Source organism: Oncorhynchus clarkii, chromosome 1, assembly GCF_045791955.1.
Source record: "Oncorhynchus clarkii lewisi isolate Uvic-CL-2024 chromosome 1, UVic_Ocla_1.0, whole genome shotgun sequence".
In the NCBI taxonomy this organism is placed as follows: domain Eukaryota; kingdom Metazoa; phylum Chordata; class Actinopteri; order Salmoniformes; family Salmonidae; genus Oncorhynchus; species Oncorhynchus clarkii.
The window spans coordinates 16818699-16840101 of record NC_092147.1 but is presented as its reverse complement, the minus strand read 5'-3'; the positions used below and the strand labels follow the sequence as shown (position 1 = coordinate 16840101).

Genomic DNA, 21403 nt, shown 5'->3' with positions numbered 1-21403 from the left:
TAAAATGTGTATCTTGACGTGTAACTACAAAGTACGTTAACCATTCTGACAATCTAATCGTCAGCTTCTGAAAGTGCCATCCAAGTGAGAAAATAAACAGTGATACACAGAGTACATACCTGCATAAGGTTTTTGCTAGTTGTTACACATGATTTAGCTATTTAAAGTGAAGTGTAACTTTATAGTTACCTATAAGCAATTTCTATATAATTACTTATTACTCATTACCAAGTGAAAATATATTAAAAAGAAATGCTACTACATCAGTCAACTTTATTGCAACATATAAAAGACCTTACATATCTTACAAAACAATAAGGATTTGTATTGTTAGATTAATAATTAGATTAATTAGATTAAACAAAGATACAGGCCTACTCAATAACATATAAATAACTATTCTAGTGATGATTCAGATCTGTAGGCTAGTGAGTAGCCTAGATAGCAATCTAATTTAGAAAAATGGGATTGTCTTTTTCTTTCCTTTTTAACATTACAAGTAACAATGGAAATCGACAACTCTGACTTCTTTCTTGTAAGCATCTTGGAGTCTGACCTTGTGAGAATCTGTGGTAGCGAAGAAGAATGTATGACAATTTGGCCTAGTTATCGTCATCATGATTTCTGTAGTTTAGGCATATAGCTAGCTAGTCTTTGCTAGCTACCTAGCTAGTTGTTCTGTTATCCATAATAGTGCTTATGTTGACACGAGTAGCTAGCTAGCAGGCCCGCTCATTAGGCAGGATTAGGAGGCTGCCTATGGCAGCAGATTGACAACAGCAGCATTTTCTGAATGTTTTACCTCTATTTAACTAAGCAAGTCAGTTATGAACAAATTCTTATTTTCAATGACGGCCTAGGAACAGTGGGGCAGAACGTCAGCTCGGGGATTCGATCTTGCAACCTTTCGGTTTTCCAACGCTCTAACCACTAGGCTACCTGCCGCCCCAAATAATGTGTTACGGGGTGTACTTTTCAATATTCTCTTAGACTCCTCTTGGGCTGGATTACAAAGACTGTCTAATTATGAAGAATGAACAATTCAGTCTTTCGGGGGTCCACAAGTCCTTCCTCAGCTTGAGGGAACTCACTGACTTCTTCCAACAAAGCAAGCTGCTCCTGGCTGAGGTTCCTGTCAAGCTGGAAAGATGTTGTCCACCTCGATCGAAAGGTACAGGACAACAAGCCAGTTGAAACTTAAAGCTAAATCGTAGGACTCTGATCATTGACCATTGGTTACTTCACAATCAAATGAGACTAAAATATATTTCATATTGAAATCAGAAGACATAATATTTATTTGATTATACATATCTCAATCATAACAATTAGCAATGATACATCTGCATAATGCTACATCATTCATCACAAAAACTACACCTTACTTGCCGTAGAACTCTCAAACATGGTCATCATCCGCGGTAGCAGCTCAGTAGAGACACAGGGGTCTCCGATGCTGCAAAGGACCAAACCCAGTCACATCCAGTTCCACATGATCAAGTACGAGGATCTGCGATGGGTGAGTTCAGTGGAAGCCTGGAGCTTACTCAAACATCCTATCAGTTCTCTGTTATGTGGGCTTAATACCATTCAAGTTTAAATGAATTCTGTCTTATGACAAATCCTGTATAAGGGAAGACGGGCAAGGCCATGAATGACAGTTTGAGTGAATTAATGGTTTACTCACTTTACTGTATGTATAATTTCTGTCAGTCTGAAAGCTTGGGACAGGGATCCTTCACGCGAATCTTCAAAGGCAGCAAGATAGACATCCGTGATGGGGAGAGACATGTGACAGATGTTCTGCTTAAGGAGCTGGATGCAAACCACAAAAACTGCTGGGAGGTACGCAAAACAGATCATGTGCATTTCAGAAGTCAAATAGAATGTGATACTGTGGCTGCATCAGAATGGATCAGAACTGTAATTTCCCCATTCATGGCATTAGTCCATATCTACCAGAAGGTGTTCTTGTTTAAACCCAGGTGCTGAGTTTTTTTCTGAATGTTATGAGTCCTTTTAGTTTTAATCAATAATAAGAGGACCATTTTAATATCCTACTTTACTTTAATTGACATGTATTGAGTCAAATGATCCGATCAACTGTAAGAGCAATACGCTCGGCACAATATAATTACTCTTTAACAACAATCACAACGTCAAAGAAAAAATGATTTAGTGGTGCAGTAGTCTATGGCACTGTATCTCAGTGCTCGAGGTGTCACTACAGACACCCTGGTTCGATTCCAGGCTGTATCACAACCTGTGGGAATTGGGAGTCCCATAGGGCGGCGTACAATTTGCCCAGCGTCCTCCGGGATTGGCTGGTGTAGGCCATCATTGTAAATAAGAATTTGTTCTTAACTGACTTGCCTAGTTAAATAAAGGTAATATATGTATATATAATATATAATATTATTATTAATCAAGTAGCCAGTTTCAGTTGGAGGGTTTTTCCATTTGGGAAGGGGTGGTCTATGGTATAACAAACTAAGCATCTAAAGACATAGACCCTATTAGAAAACTTTTTGGAAGGGTTTTGTTAACTTGTGTCATGTTATATCAGCTCTTTTTGGAATATTCTAAAAACGTATTATCGGATGTGTTTCATTGTCTCTTGAATCCTACGGGATGTTTTAGAGCAGGTGGCTGTAGCTTTTTGCCACATGAAACAGTAGCTAAGATAGGATACCAAAGCCTGTATCAACCCCTTGTTACACCTTACTGAAGAAAATACTGTACAAATAGAAGGAGAGTAGCTACAGTGGTCACACATTCTAAGTATTTGTTTGCTTGTCATTTCTAGTCATTCTTTGAAGCTGCCAGCTTGATGAGCCAGATTTCCCACAAGCACCTTCTCCTTGTCTATGGGATAAGTGTTCACAGATCCAAGAGTGAGTAAGCATCAACCTCTCAACTTAACATCCCATTTCTCACAGATTTCTACAAAATCACCAAACCTTTAAAAAAATATTTTAAAAATCCAGGCACAATTTAAATTAACTACAGGTGATAGTGTTAGGGCTGAGGTCAGTGTTAAGGCTATGGTTAGAGTTAAGGTTACTGCCGTAAATTCACTGTAACTCATTGTAACAATGAGTAATTACAATACTTGTTACATTGTAATTATATGAGTAGTGACACGGTATTAAGGGCACTGTAATCTAAAGTTCTACAGAGTCTGCTAACGCAGTTCCACTTAATTTTCTGTGGGGGCTTTGAGCAGTTCTGACTCAACTCTCTCTCAAGGAGCTGCTGCTATTGTAACACATCTAATCATGCTACGCTGGTCATCTCTTACCTTGCAGACGTCATGGTGCAGGAGTTTATCAAGTGTGGGGCCCTTGACCTGTTCCTGAAGAGGGAAGGGTCAGTGTCGGTCAGCTGGAAACTTGACGTAGCCAAACAGCTGGCTAGTGCGCTCAATTTCCTGGTGAGATGAACCTGATCTTTGGCCTGATTTCTCTTTCTCTTCAGTTGATAATACATAACTTCTGTGGAAGTATTTTGTATGTTTTCGGTGGAAGCACCTTTGTTCAAATAGATTATCATTAGATGTTTGATTAACTATCCTTAGACATTCCTTCATTGTCAATACTAGTGTATACACTAGTTAAACTGCTACTACTTGCTCATTGTTTGAGCATACACTTTTGTTAAGAACTATTCAAATAAACTGTTACATTCTGTCTCTTCCTTCATCAAATAGGAAGAGAAAAACATTACTCATGGGAATATTTGTGCCAAAAATCTGCTCTTGGCCAGAGAGGGGGACGCATCCCAAGGAAGTTCTCCATTCATTAAGCTGAGTGACCCGGGCATCAACTTGGCAATGTTGGGCAGAGATGGTAAACAGTTATCATAATGTCATGCAGAGAGTATACATGCACACTGGGAATGGCTTCGAAAAGTGATGTTTTATTTAAGAACCTCATGCTTTTAACTGTTTGTGTTCTGTATATACTGTATGGGCTGTGTGTGTGTGTCTGTCTGTGTGTGTGTCTGTCTGTGTGTGTGTGTGTCTGGGTGTGTGTGTACAGTGTTGCTTGACAGGATTCCATGGGTAGCTCCGGAGGTGCTGGAGGCTCCAGAGAGTCTAGAGCTGGAGTGTGATAAGTGGAGCTTCGGTGCCACGCTGTGGGAGCTATTCAATGGAGGACAGGCACCACTACAGGGCCTGGACCTCGAGAGGGTAAACTCCCACCTTTTACTACCACTAACACAATAATGTAAAGTATCTGATATTGACTTACCCTGTGGATAAGGGCCAAAGTTATATATTCAATTATAGTTTCAGGAAAATCAAGTGCAGTTTATTTTCTCTGTATAACCCACATGAAATTACCAACTGTTAATTCTCCTTGGATTAGTCTTTGTCTACATCCTGAGAATTACACTTACATTAATCCAATGTTGATTACTTTTTAAGCGGTTTTCAGAAAATATGTGGTCAAATTCCACACAAATTCACCACTGCGTTTTTGTAGAAACCCAGTATGTTGAATTAACCTCTGCTTCTTTCAAGCAGAAGCTGCAGTTTTACGAGACCTACAAGCAGTTACCCTCCTCAGAGTGGACAGAGCTGGCAGATCTTATCAGTCAGTGTATGAACTACCAGCCTGCATTCAGGCCCTCCTGTCGAAGCATCATTCGCCAACTGAACAGTCTGATAACGTCAGGTACTTCTCGCTAATGAATCCAAACCATGTTGCTTAAAACACCTGGTGTGGTCCAGAATTATAGTTTCTACCTGCTATTTTCAGGTGGGAATTTGTTTAAGAAAACACAGCTAAACACAAACTGGCCTTTAGTTTAGGGGCTTTGTCTTTTATTGACCTGTTTGTTCTACACTCTTAGAAAAAAGGGTTCCAAAAGGGTTCTTCAGCTGTTCACATAAGAGAACCCTTTTTGGTTCCAGGTAGTAGGGCTGACCCTATTTAGTCGACTGGTTGATTGTTTGGTCGATAGGCTGTTGGTCGACCAAGATTTTTTTAGTCGATATATAAAAAAAAATGTATGGTAGGAAAGACACCTGTCTGATTTACACCTGTCTAAGTGGACTAATCCATTGCTGAGGCCATGGGGATGGCACACCAGTATCATCGGTAGTAGGCTACATTTAGCCTACCGTTAATTCCCAAGATTTCAAATCTGCAATGTATGTTTGGTTAGGGTAATTTCTGTTAATGCATTTCATATATTATTATTACTCCAGTCTTATCATTGTAGAAGTGGACAAGTTGTTTGCAGAGCGCACAACCTAGGCTATACTTTTGAGAACAAAGTTTTGGTTTATTTCATTCCATTTACAAGTTGTCAATTTATTAATTGTCTTTTGTTTGTAGTGCTCTTGTCAATCTTGAGTAAGGAAACACATCTGATTACTCATAGAAGTAGGCCTAGGCTAACTGGCATGCATGCAAATGTAGGCCTATAAATGGCCCATTTGGGAATCTGATACTTTTTCTGATTGTCTTAACTCACCATCACTGTGGTGCTTCTCTAAGTAATTTTTTCTTTGCCTCAAACAGCAAGTAAAGGAAGTCTGTTTGTACATCCATTGAGACTAACAATAGCTCCTCAACGTAGCAATGGCAATAGAAGTTACTTTTAGATTTGTATCATTTTAATTTAGATTACATTTTGATTAACCACGACATTGATTTTCAGATATAAAGACTTTATTATAAATTAATTGAAACTGTTCCCCGAAAATGTGCATATGAAATCATAACTGGCACACAACTCAGTAGAAATGGTACGATAACTTGGCACTCCAAATGGAAAAGGTTGCCGATCGCTGGTGCAGCCTATTACCGGCAACTTCAGGAGCTTAAAGGCAGAATCTGCAAAGGCCAGCAGCAGCGGGAGAAAGGTCGGGAAGAGGTTTATGTCTTCTGGTTAAGCTATATTGATCTCTGGCTCCCTCTTTTGTAATTTGTGTGTTTTCATTTTTAATCGCAGTGCATAAAGCATCAGACAAGCTCAGTAGCCTACATATAGTTGATTTTATTCAAACATAGGGTGTGTCTATATATGCAAAAATACACATTCTAAAAAACTCTCGGTTGACCCCAAAACATTTTTGTCGGGGGCAGTCTTACCAGGTAGGACCCTTTTTGGTGTCAGGTAGAACCTTTTTGGGTTCCATGTAGAACCCTCTGTGGAAAAGGGTTCTATCTGTAACCAAAAAGGGTTATCCTATGTGTATAGCCCGAAGAACTCATTCCAACACAGAACATCTGCTTTTAATGTACTTAATTAGCATTTTTTGGAAGGGAAACTATTTCACTCATTTGTAAGTAATTATAGGTCATATTTCATAGAAATCTGGAAACACTGGACAGTTACCTTAAGCTGACCTCTACTTATTGATAACCTTTTATTCCTTTATTCCTTTAATCTTTGCTCTGAGGCAAACACTTTTAAATCTGTCCCTATGTGATTTATGAAAGGCATCAGTAGTGACAGCCTCTGAGCGCCTTTCTTTCTGTGCCATAGATTACGTGATACTCCATGCTGCGGAGCCTCTCCCTGACAGGGACAGAGCATTAGGCCCCTCCCGCCAGCAGGACCAATCAGTGTATGAGGAGAGACACCTGCGCTATATCTCCCCTCTGGGGAAGGTAACTTGTCACCTGCATGAGTTGCTTTCCCACATGCTGTGCTTCCACCTCTCATCTCCTTTTGTTGTTAATTGAGACTTTGTAAACAAACATTGTATAGCTTTAAAAAGCTATGATGATTAATTTCTTACAGGCTACTGTCAGTCCTTGCATCCATACAGTAGCTCCGTCTATGACATTGAGAGTAGTTGCATTTCCCCAGCCCTATCCCCTGGCTCACCAAACAAAGTGTCAGGGTCAAGTAGTTGAAATTACACATTGTGCCTTTATGTCTAAAAAAGATGAATGGCTGAACGCAAGTTGACTGACTCTCTGCTTTCCGATGTTATTTGGGGAACAAAAGAAAAGAATGAGAAAAAAACTTAGCCCTAGAAATGGTCACTTCACTTTTTATCATGTACCACAAGAGGACAGTGTTCTCCTATCCTTCTGCAATCCACACTATTCTGAACAAAACATTTTAGGCATCCTGTACCAAGAGTCAAATCTATTTCAACATACAGTACAGTAACTTTAATTCAGGAATTGGAGTGGTGAACATTACTTTCAATTATGACCGTTTTCAATACATCAATTGAATCTAATTCAGAACTCAATCCTAGAATTGACTAGGTTAAAATATGAACACCCCCAACCTGTTGTACTGTATATTACAGTACATGTTTTAATATAAAACGTTCTGTCCTCATTGTATTTAGGGGAACTTTGGCAGTGTTGAGCTGTGCCGATATGATCCTCTGGGGGACAACACAGGCGAGCTGATTGCTGTGAAGAAGCTACAGCCCAACAAGCAGTCAAACCTGGAAGACTTTCAAAAGGAAATCAACACCATTCGCTCCCTGCATTGTGACTACATTGTCAAATACAGGGGTGTCTGCTACAGCATGGGTAAGAACATGCAAATAAATTCATACACCAAGACCCCAATAACACTTTTTGTAGGCTATAATGCCACCAGGTTATCTGCAGCTGCACCACAGTTGATAGCATGGGAAATGTACCTGTTCTATGAAGTGTCGCTAGACAAACTCATATTTGAAATTTGTTGGGGGTTTTGGTATCCTTTCCGTCAATGTCAATAGACCATGCAACAGTCAATGGAACATAAAATGGGCTGAAATCTTTGTGATTTTCATAATCATAGCTGAAATGCCAGAAATGCCATTACTTGATAACTTTAGACCATCTCAAAACTGTTTTGTCAACCTCCATATCTTTATTAGCTTCTTAAATGTGCCCTCTTTGTTATTTATACTCAAGACACTGAATAAAATATTAATATTTGTTTTTCCCCAGAGGGAACTTCTTTCTCTTCCTATTCTTGAAAAAACATGTAAAAGATTAGGTAGTATATTAGAAGTAAGAACCTTCAGCCTACATGTAAATAGCTGTTTCAAGGCAGGAATGTTTGTGTTAACTCTGAATGTTTATCCACATTTTGGGTAGGTCGACTCAGCATGAGCTTGGTGATGGAATATTTGCCCTATGGCAGTCTGATTGGATACCTGGAGAAGAACCGGCAGCTCGTCAACAACAGGAGGATGTTGCTTTTTGCCTCTCAAATCTGTAAAGTATGAGCCCAATTCAAATAGCAGAAGTCCTGACTATTCCATACAAGACTGTTTATCTCTACATTGTAAAGGGGAAAACCTTAATTGTGTTGTTTTTCACACTTAGGGATTGGAGTACTTGCAGAGCATGCGCTACGTGCACCGGGACCTGGCTGCTAGGAACATTCTGGTAGCAAGTGACACACTGGTCAAAATAGCTGATTTTGGCCTGACAAAGATCATTCCCTTTGACAAGGAGTACTACCGTGTAACACATCCTGGTGAAAGCCCAATTTTCTGGTAACTGCATTTGGAATTTACATGATCTACTTCAGTGTTCTTCCTGGAGACACTTGTTACCTTTTCACATTACTGATCCAAACTGAGCTGTCCTGTGCTAGGCTGGATGAACATCCATCAATGTTGCTGGAACAAAGTAAAAGTACAGTACTGTTAGGGTTAGCGCGATAGTGTGCACATTTAATGCACATTTCTGTTCATGCACTAACGCACCTGATTCTCCAATGAATCCAGGTCAATAGACTTGAAGTGCTGCTGAGAGCATCTTCATTTTCTATGGAAATTAGCTCTAAGGCAAGTTGTCCTCTAATAAGGCTTCTGTTCATACCCAGGTATGCCCCAGAGTCCATCACAGAGTCCAAATTCTCCCACAAGTCAGATGTCTGGAGTTTTGGAGTCGTCCTTCATGAGCTCTTCTCCTATTGTGAGCACAACTGCAACCCAAAGAGGGTAAGTGGCTTAACCAAGCCTTAATACCTTGTTCTACTGGTCTCATTAAATATCTGTGTTTCAGCTTGAGCTATCTCAAATCTACCAACCCTGACATTACATTACTTTAAGCTCATAAAAAAATATTTTCATTTTTTTGTGTCAGTGATTTTAACTAAATTATTATGATTGTACATTTCCTGCTCATAAATGCCTAATTTGATTCTGACATATTTTCTCTCCCATCCACTGCACATTTAAAGCTATATATGCAGGAGATTGGCAATGACATGCAGCGTCTCTCCATTTCAATGCATCTGGTTGATATCCTGAAGGACAACTGGAGGTTGCCTGCTCCACCACTCTGCCCTCCCAGAGTAAGACACCTTCCACAGCCATATGCCACGCTTAGGGCGGCAGGTAGCCTAGCGGTTAGATTGTTGGACCAGTAACTGAAAGATCACTGGTTCAAATGCCTACGCCGACAAGGTGAAAAATCCATCAATGTGCCCTTGAACATGGCACTTAACCCTAATTTGCCAAAAACCAAAATGTGTAGCCCTTGGGGTCCCGAGGACCAAGTTTGGGAAATGCTGCTTTAGCTAGTCCATACTCACAACAACACAATTATTTTAAATGCGTGTTGAGGAGTGCACAAAGTCACACTTTAAGATAAATTAATTAATACTGGTCCTATCCTGAGTTTTTACAGGCATAGACACTAGACATAGGGATGTCTCAGGTATGAAAGTTATTATTTTGCCTGTTTTTGTAACCTTCCATTGTTTTATTTAACAGATTTATAGTATGATGACGGCGTGCTGGGGATACAGCGCTGAGGAACGGCCAACGTTCTCCACCCTGGGAGATCAGATTGAGACCAGCATCCAAGATGAGAGAGAAGGTTCAAAAGGATGAAAATAACTGAAGCCAACCCTATTAGAGAATGTTGCATTCTAACTTGAAATATATATATTCCTGTTACCATATTAGAACTTATTGATTACATTACATGCATAATAAATGTACAGTTGAAGTCGGAAGTTTACATACACCTTAGCCAAATACATTTAAACTCAGTTTTTCACAATTCCTGACATTTAATAATAAAAATTCCCTGTCTTAGGTCAGTTAGGATCACCACTTCCTCACTCAAATAGTATTTGGTAGCATTGCCTTTAAATTGTTTAACTTGGGTCAAACGTTTCAGATAGCTGGTGTAACTGAGTCAGGTTTGTCGGCCTCCTTGCTCGCACACGCTTTTTCAGTTCTGTCCACAAAATTTCTGTAGGATTGAGGTCAGGGCCTTGTGATGGCCACTCCAATACCTTGACTTTGTTGTCCTTAAGCCATTTTGCCACAACTTTGGAAGTATGCTTGGGGTCATTGTCCATTTGGAAGACCCATTTGCGACCAAGCTTTAACTTCCTGACTGATGTCTTGAGATGTTGCTTCAATGTATCCACATAATTGTCCTTCCTCATGATGCCATCTACTTTGTGAAGTGCACCAGTCCCTCCTGCAGCAAAGCACCCCCACAACATGAAGCTGCCACCCCCATGCTTCACGGTTGGGATTGTGTTGTTCGGCTTGCAAGCCTCCCCCTTTTTCCTCCAAACATAACAATGGTCATTATGACCAAACAGTTCTATTTTTGTTTCATCAGACCAGAGGACATTTCTCCAAAAAGTCTGATCTTTGTCCCCATGTCGAGTTGCAAACCGTAGTCTGGCTTTTTTATGGTGGTTTGGAGCAGTGGCTTCTTCCTTGGTGAGCTGCCATTCAGGTTGTCGATATAGGACTCATTTTACTGTGGATATAGATACTTTTGTACTTGTTGCCTCCAGCATCTTCACATGGTCCTTTGCTGTTGTTCTGGGATTGATTTGCACTTTTCGCACCAAATTACGTTCATCTCTAGGAGACGGAACGCATCTCCTTCCTGAGCGGTATGACGGTCCCATGGTGTTTATACTTATACTATTGTTTATACAGATGAACGTGGTACCTTCAGGCGTTTGGAAATTGCTCCCAAGAATGAAACAGACTTGTGGAGGTCTACAAATGTTTTTCTGAGGTCTTTGCTGATTTCTTTTGATTTTCCCATGATGTCAAGTAAAGAGGCACTGAGTTTGAAGGTATGCCTTGAAATACATCTACAGGTACACCTCCAATTGACTCAAATGATGTCAATTAGCCTATCAGAAGCTTCTACAGCCATGACATCATTTTCTGGACTTGCCAAAACTACAGTTTGTTAACAATACATTTGTGGAGTGGATGAAAAAGGAGTTTTAATGACTCCAACCTAAGTGTATGTAAACTTCCGACTTCAACTGTATATGTTAGGAGTTAATGAAAGGTGAATAGGAACGTTGTGCATGGAAAGTTACTGATTGAGAGAATGGGCAAACATGTTATTGCTGAATATTAAGTTCCTACGGAATGAGAAAAGAGCAACAGTTTAGTCTCATTTCCTGATAAGGCAGGCCAGTTTCCAAAAAAGTAGTACTAGGAAGCATGTGGAACTCAACTCGAGTTACGGTTAACAGTTGAAGAGAGAAGGAACTTTGGCAGGACCATGACAATACCAGTAAGAGGAACAGACTGAATTCTGGCCTAGCAACATAGACAGATTGTTTATTTTAGACATACAAGGAGGTGACTCGGCCTAGTCAGAATGCATACACACATGTTTGAGTGACTTGTATGTTGTGTTTGCAGCTGAAGCATCCAGTGGGTTGAATATATATGTTTTGAGCTTTTTCTAATCATCCGTGTGAGTTTTTCTCTGTTTGTTCACAACCTAATAACGACTGGAAAGAAACCTTTTGATAATAAATCATGATGTAATCTTTAGAGTGTCTAAGCACACAAATAAACAATACTCTTATAAGAGCTTGTCATCTTCAGGTTTACTTTTAAACTTTTTTAATTGAGCCATTATTTTAACAGGGAATCAACATTGAGGCCCAGGTCTCTTCTCCAATTGAGCCCTGCATACAAAATCCCCACACACAAAAGCCCTACATTCAAAATACATACAGAATATACAGAAAATATAGAATAGGTAGCCTATTTTCCAACTTCAGTCCACCCTGGAATTCCTTCAATGTCTGAGGGGCACAGAATCCAAATATGGAACATGTGATCAGATGTGAGAGAGGTACCAATATGGGATATTCATTTGACCAGTATTATTGTAGCAAAATAATCCTGCAGCAACAGGATTTTAACGTTTAGTCCATAATGTTGCTTGATCGGTGGTTAGCCTTTGGCCTACCTGGTTAAATAAAGGTGAGATAAATAAAATAAATTAGCTGGACAAAAGTAGGCTATGTGAAAAGTGCAACACTGTTAATATAACCGTGTAAGTGCAGCTTTTCAGTGAATTTATGTAAATCACGAAGCTCATCTGAATTTCCTGTGGCGCAGGAAAATTCTCATTCTCAAATTAAGATCATACATCAAGGCCATCAACTGCCTTCTCTCAAATGCCTTTTCTCTCAGGAGTGCGACCTGAGTCCATGTGAAGTGAGCATGGAGAGAAATCCCGTCCAAACTTCTATCTTGCTGCTGGTGTACTGGTAGAAAAATGGGGGCTGTGAGGAGGAATGTGATTACTAGAAATATAAGATGAATATACTGTATGTCAATGTAAATGTACATTCTGCAAGTGTCGGTGTGTGCTAAATTGAGGGTCTTAAATTGAAGTGATAGACCCCACGTGAAGTACTAGGGACTGTCATTATACTTTTGGGTTGGATAATTTATCAATAAGTTTAATAATGATTCGGAAATGCGAGAAGGAGAGACAGAGAGCTGCCCCTAAATGCACTCATGCTCAAACTCGTACACTTTTGATAGACTTAAAGGGGCAATCTGCTACATCAATTTTTTTCTTATACATTTTATATATAAATATATATAAAAGCTTAAATTATTGTTAATATAACTGCACTGTCCAATTTACAGTAGCTATTACTGCGAAAAAATGCCATGCTATTGTTTGACAACAAAACACCTTTTCACCGCGATAGGTTTGATAAATTCACCTCTGAAGGTGAATTTATGAAAATCTTGCTCTGATTTATCATCCAAAGGATCCCAGAGATAACATGAAGTGTTGTTTTGTTCGATAAAATCCTTTTTCATATCCTAAAAAGGTCCATATAGCATGCACAATCGATTTTTGTATTTCCACTCTTTCAATTTGCAAAAAAAGGACTCTGAAAATCTAACCCTAAACGTTGTTTCAACCAGTCAAATCACGTGTATATATATTCTTCAGAGATCCTAGAAAGTAACCAAACTTCACTATATCATTAGGGGTGTAGTGTATCCTATAGGACACCAAATTTGGTCAGAGAGCGATGCCTTCCCGGCACGCCGATGACGCGGCCGGTCATCACTTGGTCGACTCTAATAAGCACCAATCGGGGTCATACAAGACTAGCTAGATAGCCAATGCGCTGGGCTTTACGAGAATGTCCAGAATCCCCGTTTCTGTTGCAAAATGTAGCACTAGTTTTGAGGCACTAGTTTTGGGCAGTCTACAGGGATGACCTATGGACTTCTGAGAAGAAAACTGGTGAGTGCTGTAGCTATAGAGTTAATTAAAGGGGCACTCACCACATGGGATTTTAATTAGTTTTTATTTTCTGAGTTTTCATTACACACGCTAATTCTTTTGATAAAGGAATGTTCTGGGAACATGGGATACAACATGTTGGAACTATTTGACTATTGTTTGCAATTTGTCTAATATAGTGAACAACACTGCTTTGAAGGGTTTTGTATGACCTATGACCTTCTGATGACCTTCCGTTGTGGCTTGATCACCCGCATTGGAAAGCCATTTGGATAATGAATTTATGGTCATTTGTAATACAGCTTTCAAGATAATTTGTGTAATTGGTAAATATGTTTCTTAGCCATATTTGTAATTTGGACCACTGTGAAGAGGGAGAGGGCATTGCTTTTAACTAAGGGTATGCTGCTTTAAGTCTATTTTCCTATGACCATAGGGGTTAAATCATTTTTCTTTTGAGTTTTTTTTTCATTTTAGTGATTTTCATTTGATTAGGTTAGTTGAAATTTTGTTTTATATTTTTTTCTGTTTTGTTTTACATTACTCTCATACGGAGAGATATGTGTAAAAGGATTCCGTTTTTTGAGGGTTTGAATTGAAGTTATACACCTTAAGTGATATGTGAAGGAGTGTATTGTATTGTTGAGTGTATTGTTGTGTTTGTTTTGTTCTATTCCCGAGGGGTATAGGTCTAACTTCTTGATCCTTGGCTCTACGATGGAGTTGACAGTGAGATGGGGAGTATAAACCAATTTGAAAGAATAGTTTCAATAGAATGTGTTGATATTCTCTGTGAAATATGTATAGATATGTGTATTAAGAATAATTGGTAAAAGTAATAATGTATCATGTAGTTAATGAACTGAACTAAACTGTTGTTCTGATCTGTTCTTTCGAGGTTATCATGAAAAGTGACATCAGACGGTATCTTAATGCATGGAAGAGATAATTGCACCGAATAGTGTGTGTACCTCAAAACCCCCTCTAACTGGCTGTAGAAGAGTGATAAAGGCGTTGAAGAAGGCCTTCCGAACCACTTCTACCGAGAGAAAGGAACCAAGCCAGAAATTGGTGTACAGTATCAGATCTAAGCTATCAACTGCTTTTCTTTCATGTTTCTCTCATACTGTGAGAGTCCACTTGGAGTGATCATGGAGAGAGATCTGTTCTACCATTTTCTTATGATGCGGGTATATTGGTTGACGAAAGGACAAGACATGAGTGGTAAAGATGAGACATTGAAATTGGGACATTATCATGGGCCGTCCACTTTGAACTGTGAAGCTATCTGAAGAAGAACGAAAGAGATGCCAGAAGAATCAGTGCTGTGCCAATAAAATAGTTTATACTTTTGTGGTATCAAGTTGATTGAAGAGGTCTACACCATGTAAATTGTAGTAATTTAGATTAAGAATGCATTGAGATACTGATCTGTATTATAATCATGATTAAAAAAGTTAATAGTATAATTATGGGATAATTATACTGAATGTAAATCTGCTAATATTGATGTGTGTTAAATTGAGGTTTTTACTTTGAGTGATAAGACACATTTGAATCACTGAGGAATGTCATTCTAAATATTGGTTGGATAAATAGTTGGGTTGTTAATTATGATTTGGAATATGAATGATTTCCCTGACCTATTCTCTATTCCTGAGTATATGTCTGAGCATGAGGACTTAGAAGGATGTCTGTCCTATATGTTGTGAGGAGGCCTGTGTTTAGATACTGGTTCTCATGTAACTTAGGGAGCATTTCTATGTTGTGTTTTTATTTTCTTCAAATGGATTATTCTGTGTTATTAAACATGTGCAAGTTTGTCTTGTAGAATAAAGGTTGTGAACTTAGTTTCAGAAGGGAGAAAGCTTACATATAAGCTAAGGTATTTGACATTGAGGGGATTTTTTTTTAAATTTTCTTTTAACCTGTTAACGGTGCAGGTTCCCCTATGGGTTCAACCCCCCCCCCTCCAATAGCTAAAATGAAAGATAAACACCTTGTTCATCTACCCAGCGTGTCAGATTTCTAAAATGTTTTACGGCGAAAACATAGCACATATTTATGTCAAACCACCACAAAGACACAGACGATATACAGCCATTTTGTCGAACAAAAGATGCAATCACAAACGCAGGATTAAAATAAAAATAATTCACTAACCTTTTGAAAATCTTCATCAGATGACAGTAATAGGACATGTTACACAGTACATTTATGCTTTTTTCAATAATATGCCATTTATATCCATAAATCTCCGTTTACATTGACGCCATGTTCAGAAAATACTCAAAAATGTCCGGAGAAATTATAGATAGCTCCGCCAGATAACAGAAATACACATCATAAACTTTGACTAAATATACATGCTCTACATATAGTTAGAAATATTCACTGCTTCTTAATGCAACCGCTGTGTTACATTTATTTTTAACGTTACAGAATTAGTTCACTATGCAATAATCTGAGACGGCGCTCAGACGTAAGCAATATTTCTCCGCTATGTTGGAGTCAACAGAAATACAGAATTACAACATAAATATTCCCTTACCTTTGATGGTCTTCGATCAGAATGTAGTGGAAGGCAGAAGACTGAATGGGTATGAATGTTGAAAAGCAAGCTTGGGCCAAACTAGTAAACTTGTATGTTAAGTGGGGGAGTACCATATATTTTAATTATAGTGTTGTTACCGCTATAGTCAAAACAATTGTATATGTTTTGGTAAATTAGCTAGGTTGAATTTGGTTATTTGAGTTCCTTTTTTATTTGCTTTTTAAAAGAGAGGTTGGAATCAAGTATGATGCTTTGGCACTTAAAATCAGATACCACCAGGAGCTTTTTCCATCAGTAGTTGTTTTTTGAGGAACATGCAGACTGTGTTTTATTTTATTGAGATGTAAACATGAGTCTCTGAGCAATTTTGTCATCTGAACCATTATAATAGTGAGTTCTTGTGTAGTTTGTTATTTACATGAATTTATCACTGTATCATCTGCATACATTGGAACTTCAGACCCTGTTCAGACTAAAGGAAGATCATTAATGGATGTGCTGAACAGTATTGACCTTTGGGGAATGAAAGCTTTGTGGATATGAGTGGGGGAAAAAAAAGTTTGTTTTGATTTTTACGCTGATGAGACAGCGCCAACTTTCGAAAGATTTTAGATTTGTTTAAAAAATCAGGATCGTTTTTACTAAATTTATATCAACAGGTTGAAATGATTAGATTGCTGATTAAAGGGGTTTGTTTATTTGTTTATGGTTTGTTTTAGGAGTTGATTTAACTTAATTAAACATTGTATTCTGATGTGTTTGAGTAGGATTCTTTCTTCCGGGATGGATGGAAATGATCTACCTATGTAAGTTGAAGGAGCCATGGGAGAACACGTTTATTAAATGCCTGGGATTAAATGACTGATTTCTTACGCTGAGAAATGTACTACGTTTGCGACAGAGGAAAAAGTATTTAGATAGTAAGGGTAATTGTATCTAAGGGTAACATGTTCAATTAAGCATACATATACATTGATGTTGATTAAAACTTATGATTAATGATTTGAGGTACAGTGGAATTATCATTAGGTTTGGTTTATAGTTCACTTTTGAGTTTCTGAATCTAAGTAGTATAATGAATATTAACAAAGTGTTTTGTGTTTTTTCTGGGAAAATGGGTATTTCATTGTCTCTCTTTGGAATGTTTCCAGGGACTATACTCTTGGGGAGAGTGAGTGAGATTGAGGCCATAAACTACCACATTGAAAAGGGCCTGGAAGTTTTTGTTTTAGTGCAAAGTTTTCTTAAAGGCCTCAAAATAAATGTTCAACTTTACTAAGGCTGGTATTTTGCTCGGACCCTTATGTGATCCTAGCATAAATCGTAATTGGATGTTCCGTTGTGTATGTGAGTTTATGCTTACGCAAGTGCACATGTCAAGGGAAGGAAACCAAGTATCCTGGCAGATTACAACTTGTTCAGAATGAGTCTGACGTAGTCAGGTAATTTCCAGGTCAATGGAGGTCAGTCAGAATTGGTGTCGAAGGAGTCTGTAGTGGTTTTACTACCAGTCACTGTCTTCCACTATTGTAGTGGCGGTAGGTATGAAGAAGTTTACTTCATAGCTATGTTATCCACGGAGGAGCTAACCTCATGATGGAAGTACTCTTTAAGTATTAGACCAGTAGTACGTGGTGTGATCGAGGTTCATGATTTCTAATAACTTTTCTCCTGAACGGAGGGTTCTATTTATTAGTGGCGTGTGTTAACCATTGGAAGAATGTAATGGAGATTCCTTTCCCCCGTGTTGTACTCTGAGTGAATCCTATGTCGCTGTTATCAATAGCAATTTTACTCGTGAGGTTACTAATCCTCTTACTGAGTGTTGCTGGACTGACTGTGGTATTGGTACTGGTACTCAAAGGGTCCAGTTGTCCTACCGATTTATTCTGAAATGTTATCCCACAGGAAACATGATTAGAGCATTTTACTAGTTGTCTTGTAGTGACTACTACACATGGCAAGGAATTATTATTGTTGCCATTTGTTTTGGAGGTGGACAAGTCCACTGGACTTCCTTTACGACCAGTGTGGTACACCTCAGTACTATCTTAGATGTGTTCTAAGATAATCCCCGTCTAGGGGCCTGTCTGCTCCTCGCTGTTCTCAAAGGGGAGTTAACCTTTGTAGTGGAAATTTCCTGTATTTACCACATCATGAGAGCAAACCACACACAAGTCAGAGTTATCATCATCAGTTATCAAGTCCATCTTTAATTATATGAGCTCCATCACAACCCTGTGACTCTCAGATCAATTCAGTGTCTATAAATGAATTCTCTGAGAGTGCTTACAAAACAGTTATTTGTATCATTTATAGCCAAGACACACCCATCTCAACTCACATGACGAATAACAGATCTTAGGAACATTACAAAGGAAGACTTTACTTGAGAGAGGAGTATTCCATAGCCAGACAGCATTAGCTATAAATTATCGTTCAGTTTGCTCTCCTAAAACGAGGTTCTACTCCTCGTTCTTGGTACAACATAGTACCAAGACATTAGGATATATATTAATTGTCATTTTAGACACTCCCATTCTGGACAAGCTCACGGAGACACAGTGACTGGCACACAGACATTGTGGAGCCAAGAGATAATTGGTTCCCCCTCAATCATCCCTTAACATGGTTTAAAAGATTTGTTTACATATGAAGACAAGCTTGACCTCTCCCCTTTCTGTGGCCCAAGTAACTGAAACCTGACAGAGAACAGATAACTGCAACCGGCCAACAGTATTATCAAAAAATAGACATTCTAATGACATATCTCACATAAGCATGCAATAAAATAAATAAAACATTTTATTTATAAATGTTACCTAAATAATTCTGATTCCGCCACGACACCTTTTGCGTGTAGGGGCCAGTTATTTTCATTTTTGGCAAAAAAAAAAGGTGCCCATTTGAAACTGTCTATTTCTCAGCCACAGAAACTAGAATATGCATAAAATTGTCAGATTAGCATAGAAAATACTCTAAAGTTTCCAAAACTGTCTGTGAGTATAACAGAACTGATATTGCAGAAAGCCCGAGGAAAATCCAATCAGAAAGTGCCTCTTATTTTGAAACCTCTCTGTTCCTATGCAAGCCTATCCTCCATTTAAAGGGATATCAACCAGATTCCATTTTCTATGGCTTCCCTAAGGTGTCAAGAGTCTTTAGACATAGTTTCAGGCTTTTATTTTGAAAAATGAGCGTGAAGGATCACATTGCGTAAGTTGATAGGTGGGGGCTCTCAGAGTGAGTTTTTGCGCAACTGAGTAACATTGTTCCTCCCGCTGTTATTGAAAAACCTACACACTCGGTTAATATATTATCGAATATATATTTTAAAAACAACATGATGATTGATTATAAAAAACATTTGACATGTTTCTGTGGACATTATGGATATTATTTGGAATATACGTCTGCGTTGTCGTGACCGCTCTTTCTTGTGGATTTCTGAACATAACGCGACAAACAAACGTCGGTATTTTGGGTATAAAAATAATCTTTATGGAACAAAAGGAACATTTGATGTGTAACTGGGAGTCTCATGAGTGAAAACATCCGAAGATCATCAAAGGTAAACTATTTTTTTGATTGCTTTTCTGATTTTCGTGACCTAGATGCTTAGTGTACATAATGTTATGTTATGCTATCGCTAAACTTACACAAACGCTTGGATTGCTTTCGCTGTAAAGCATCATTTCAAAATCTGAGACGACAGGTGGATTAAAAGGCTAAACTGTGTTTTCCTATATTGCACTTGTGATTTCATGAATATGAATAATTTTTTGTAATATTATTTGACTGTGGCGCTATGCTATTCAGCGGTTGCTGATGACAATTATCCCGCTACCGGGATGGGCAGCGTCAACAAGTTAACTAGATTTGATTTACGCTCTGGCGGCCTCGTACGGTGTTGTCCGTAGTCTCGACCCCCCCACGGCCTCGATAAGGCTCATCCTGGGTCTGGGCTACTATTCCCCCCCTTTGTGTCTCGGGATCCCCCCACCAGTGGGTGGTGTTGGTATCCGAGGTGCAAATGAAAAGTTCGGACCCTATGTACGAGTTGCAAGTGGCAGCGTTATTATGAGAGTGGCTGTAACCTTTCAACCAAATCTCCTGGTGTTTTTGCTTCAACACCCTCAGTGGCTGTCGAGGTCTGTCAGTCCCCACCGCGTCCACGTGTGGCAACCTCTTCAGTACCAGTATCGGTCTGTGATATCGCAAAGTGTTTCACCAGTGGGAGTCATCGGGTAATTTGCTGGACTGACGCCATTAGTGTCATTGTAAGGGTTGACAGTCCCCCACAAAGCGGAAGGTGTATCACCGGAAGCAGAGTATACTCTGCGCATCAATGTTTTTCTTGCTGAGACGGCTGCAGTGCTTGCGGAGGTATCCAAAAGGCAAGAGAAGTTCACCTCAACTACCGTATTGCACGACTGCAAGGAGGAGGGAAGTTGCTCATTCACAGAGACAGCTGGCTCGAAATCATGACAAGAATGGTCAATCAGATTGGCTGATGGAATGTGTCGAGACATCGTAATATCTCCTTGGATCGGATTCTGCTCTAAGTGGTTTCTAAACATCTTTTTCCCAAGGGGTGCTTTTGACAGATACCCCTCGTGAATGACTGCGTTGCAGCTAGCGTAACATACACAGGGTGAACGAGCGATACGTCCTTGAAGTGTAGTTTCAGCGTCACTCTCAATGTGAGAGGTGAGGTAGTTTGAGTGACCCCTTGAAGTGTAGTGTCGCATCATTCCACTTTTAACCAACGTTTAGTTGGCTTCAAAGCCCTTTTTAGATCATCAAACAATGTTTGAGAGATGAGTGATATTGTCGCACCCGAATCAATTAGCGCATGACAAGTTAAGCAGTCCTCCAGGACTGTTTCCAGGTATGGGCGTTTCGATTCGTGTTTAGTGGACATATTCCCCACAAAGTGGAGTGCTCGTTCGCAACGACGTGATGTGTCAATTCTGTTCAAGGTGGAAGCAGATAGACTTTTCAGATTTTGAGTAGGCTTTGCTTTAATGAAGCGTTTGACCTTTTTCTTCGCAACCTTTGTATCAGAGTCTATAGACAAAGCCCGTTGGGCTTGTTCCTTGATTAAGCGGGCCCTGGATAGGGTCTTGAGTGAGAGCGGGAGCGGGAGAGATTTGAATTTTAATGTCCTTGCTATGGGTGTTAATTCCTGCGGACCTGGTGTCCGGTAATTTCCTTTTCTTATCTTTTACCCTTTTCTCAAATGTTTCTCGCTTTAGTTCTTCACGTAGTGGAACTTCTGGAGAACATTGGTCTACGTTTTGATCATCCTTCAACCCTTTGTTACCCTTGTGCTCTGACACTGTGTGGGTTG

General features: G+C 39.2%; 1 protein-coding gene across 3 annotated transcripts in view; it reads left to right on the top strand.

The window, feature by feature from the left end:
• LOC139372885 (Janus kinase 3 (a protein tyrosine kinase, leukocyte)) overlaps window positions 1-11803 on the top strand; it is a 37540-nt gene extending 25737 nt beyond the window's left edge. For 2 of the 3 annotated variants that reach the window (XM_071112857.1, XM_071112772.1), the window contains exons 10-24: window positions 991-1171; window positions 1395-1519; window positions 1714-1845; window positions 2807-2894; window positions 3309-3433; window positions 3710-3848; window positions 4041-4192; window positions 4529-4679; window positions 6502-6626; window positions 7325-7514; window positions 8073-8197; window positions 8304-8476; window positions 8809-8926; window positions 9169-9282; window positions 9704-11803. In XM_071112857.1, the coding sequence (XP_070968958.1) occupies window positions 991-1171; window positions 1395-1519; window positions 1714-1845; window positions 2807-2894; window positions 3309-3433; window positions 3710-3848; window positions 4041-4192; window positions 4529-4679; window positions 6502-6626; window positions 7325-7514; window positions 8073-8197; window positions 8304-8476; window positions 8809-8926; window positions 9169-9282; window positions 9704-9823 (2058 nt within the window). In that variant the 3' untranslated portion in view covers window positions 9824-11803. Of the gene's footprint in view, window positions 1-990; window positions 1172-1394; window positions 1520-1713; window positions 1846-2806; window positions 2895-3308; window positions 3434-3709; window positions 3849-4040; window positions 4193-4528; window positions 4680-6501; window positions 6627-7324; window positions 7515-8072; window positions 8198-8303; window positions 8477-8808; window positions 8927-9168; window positions 9283-9703 lie in introns of those variants that run through there. The other variant, XR_011627516.1, reaches the window with a different exon arrangement.
• Window positions 11804-21403: the final 9600 nt, after the last annotated feature.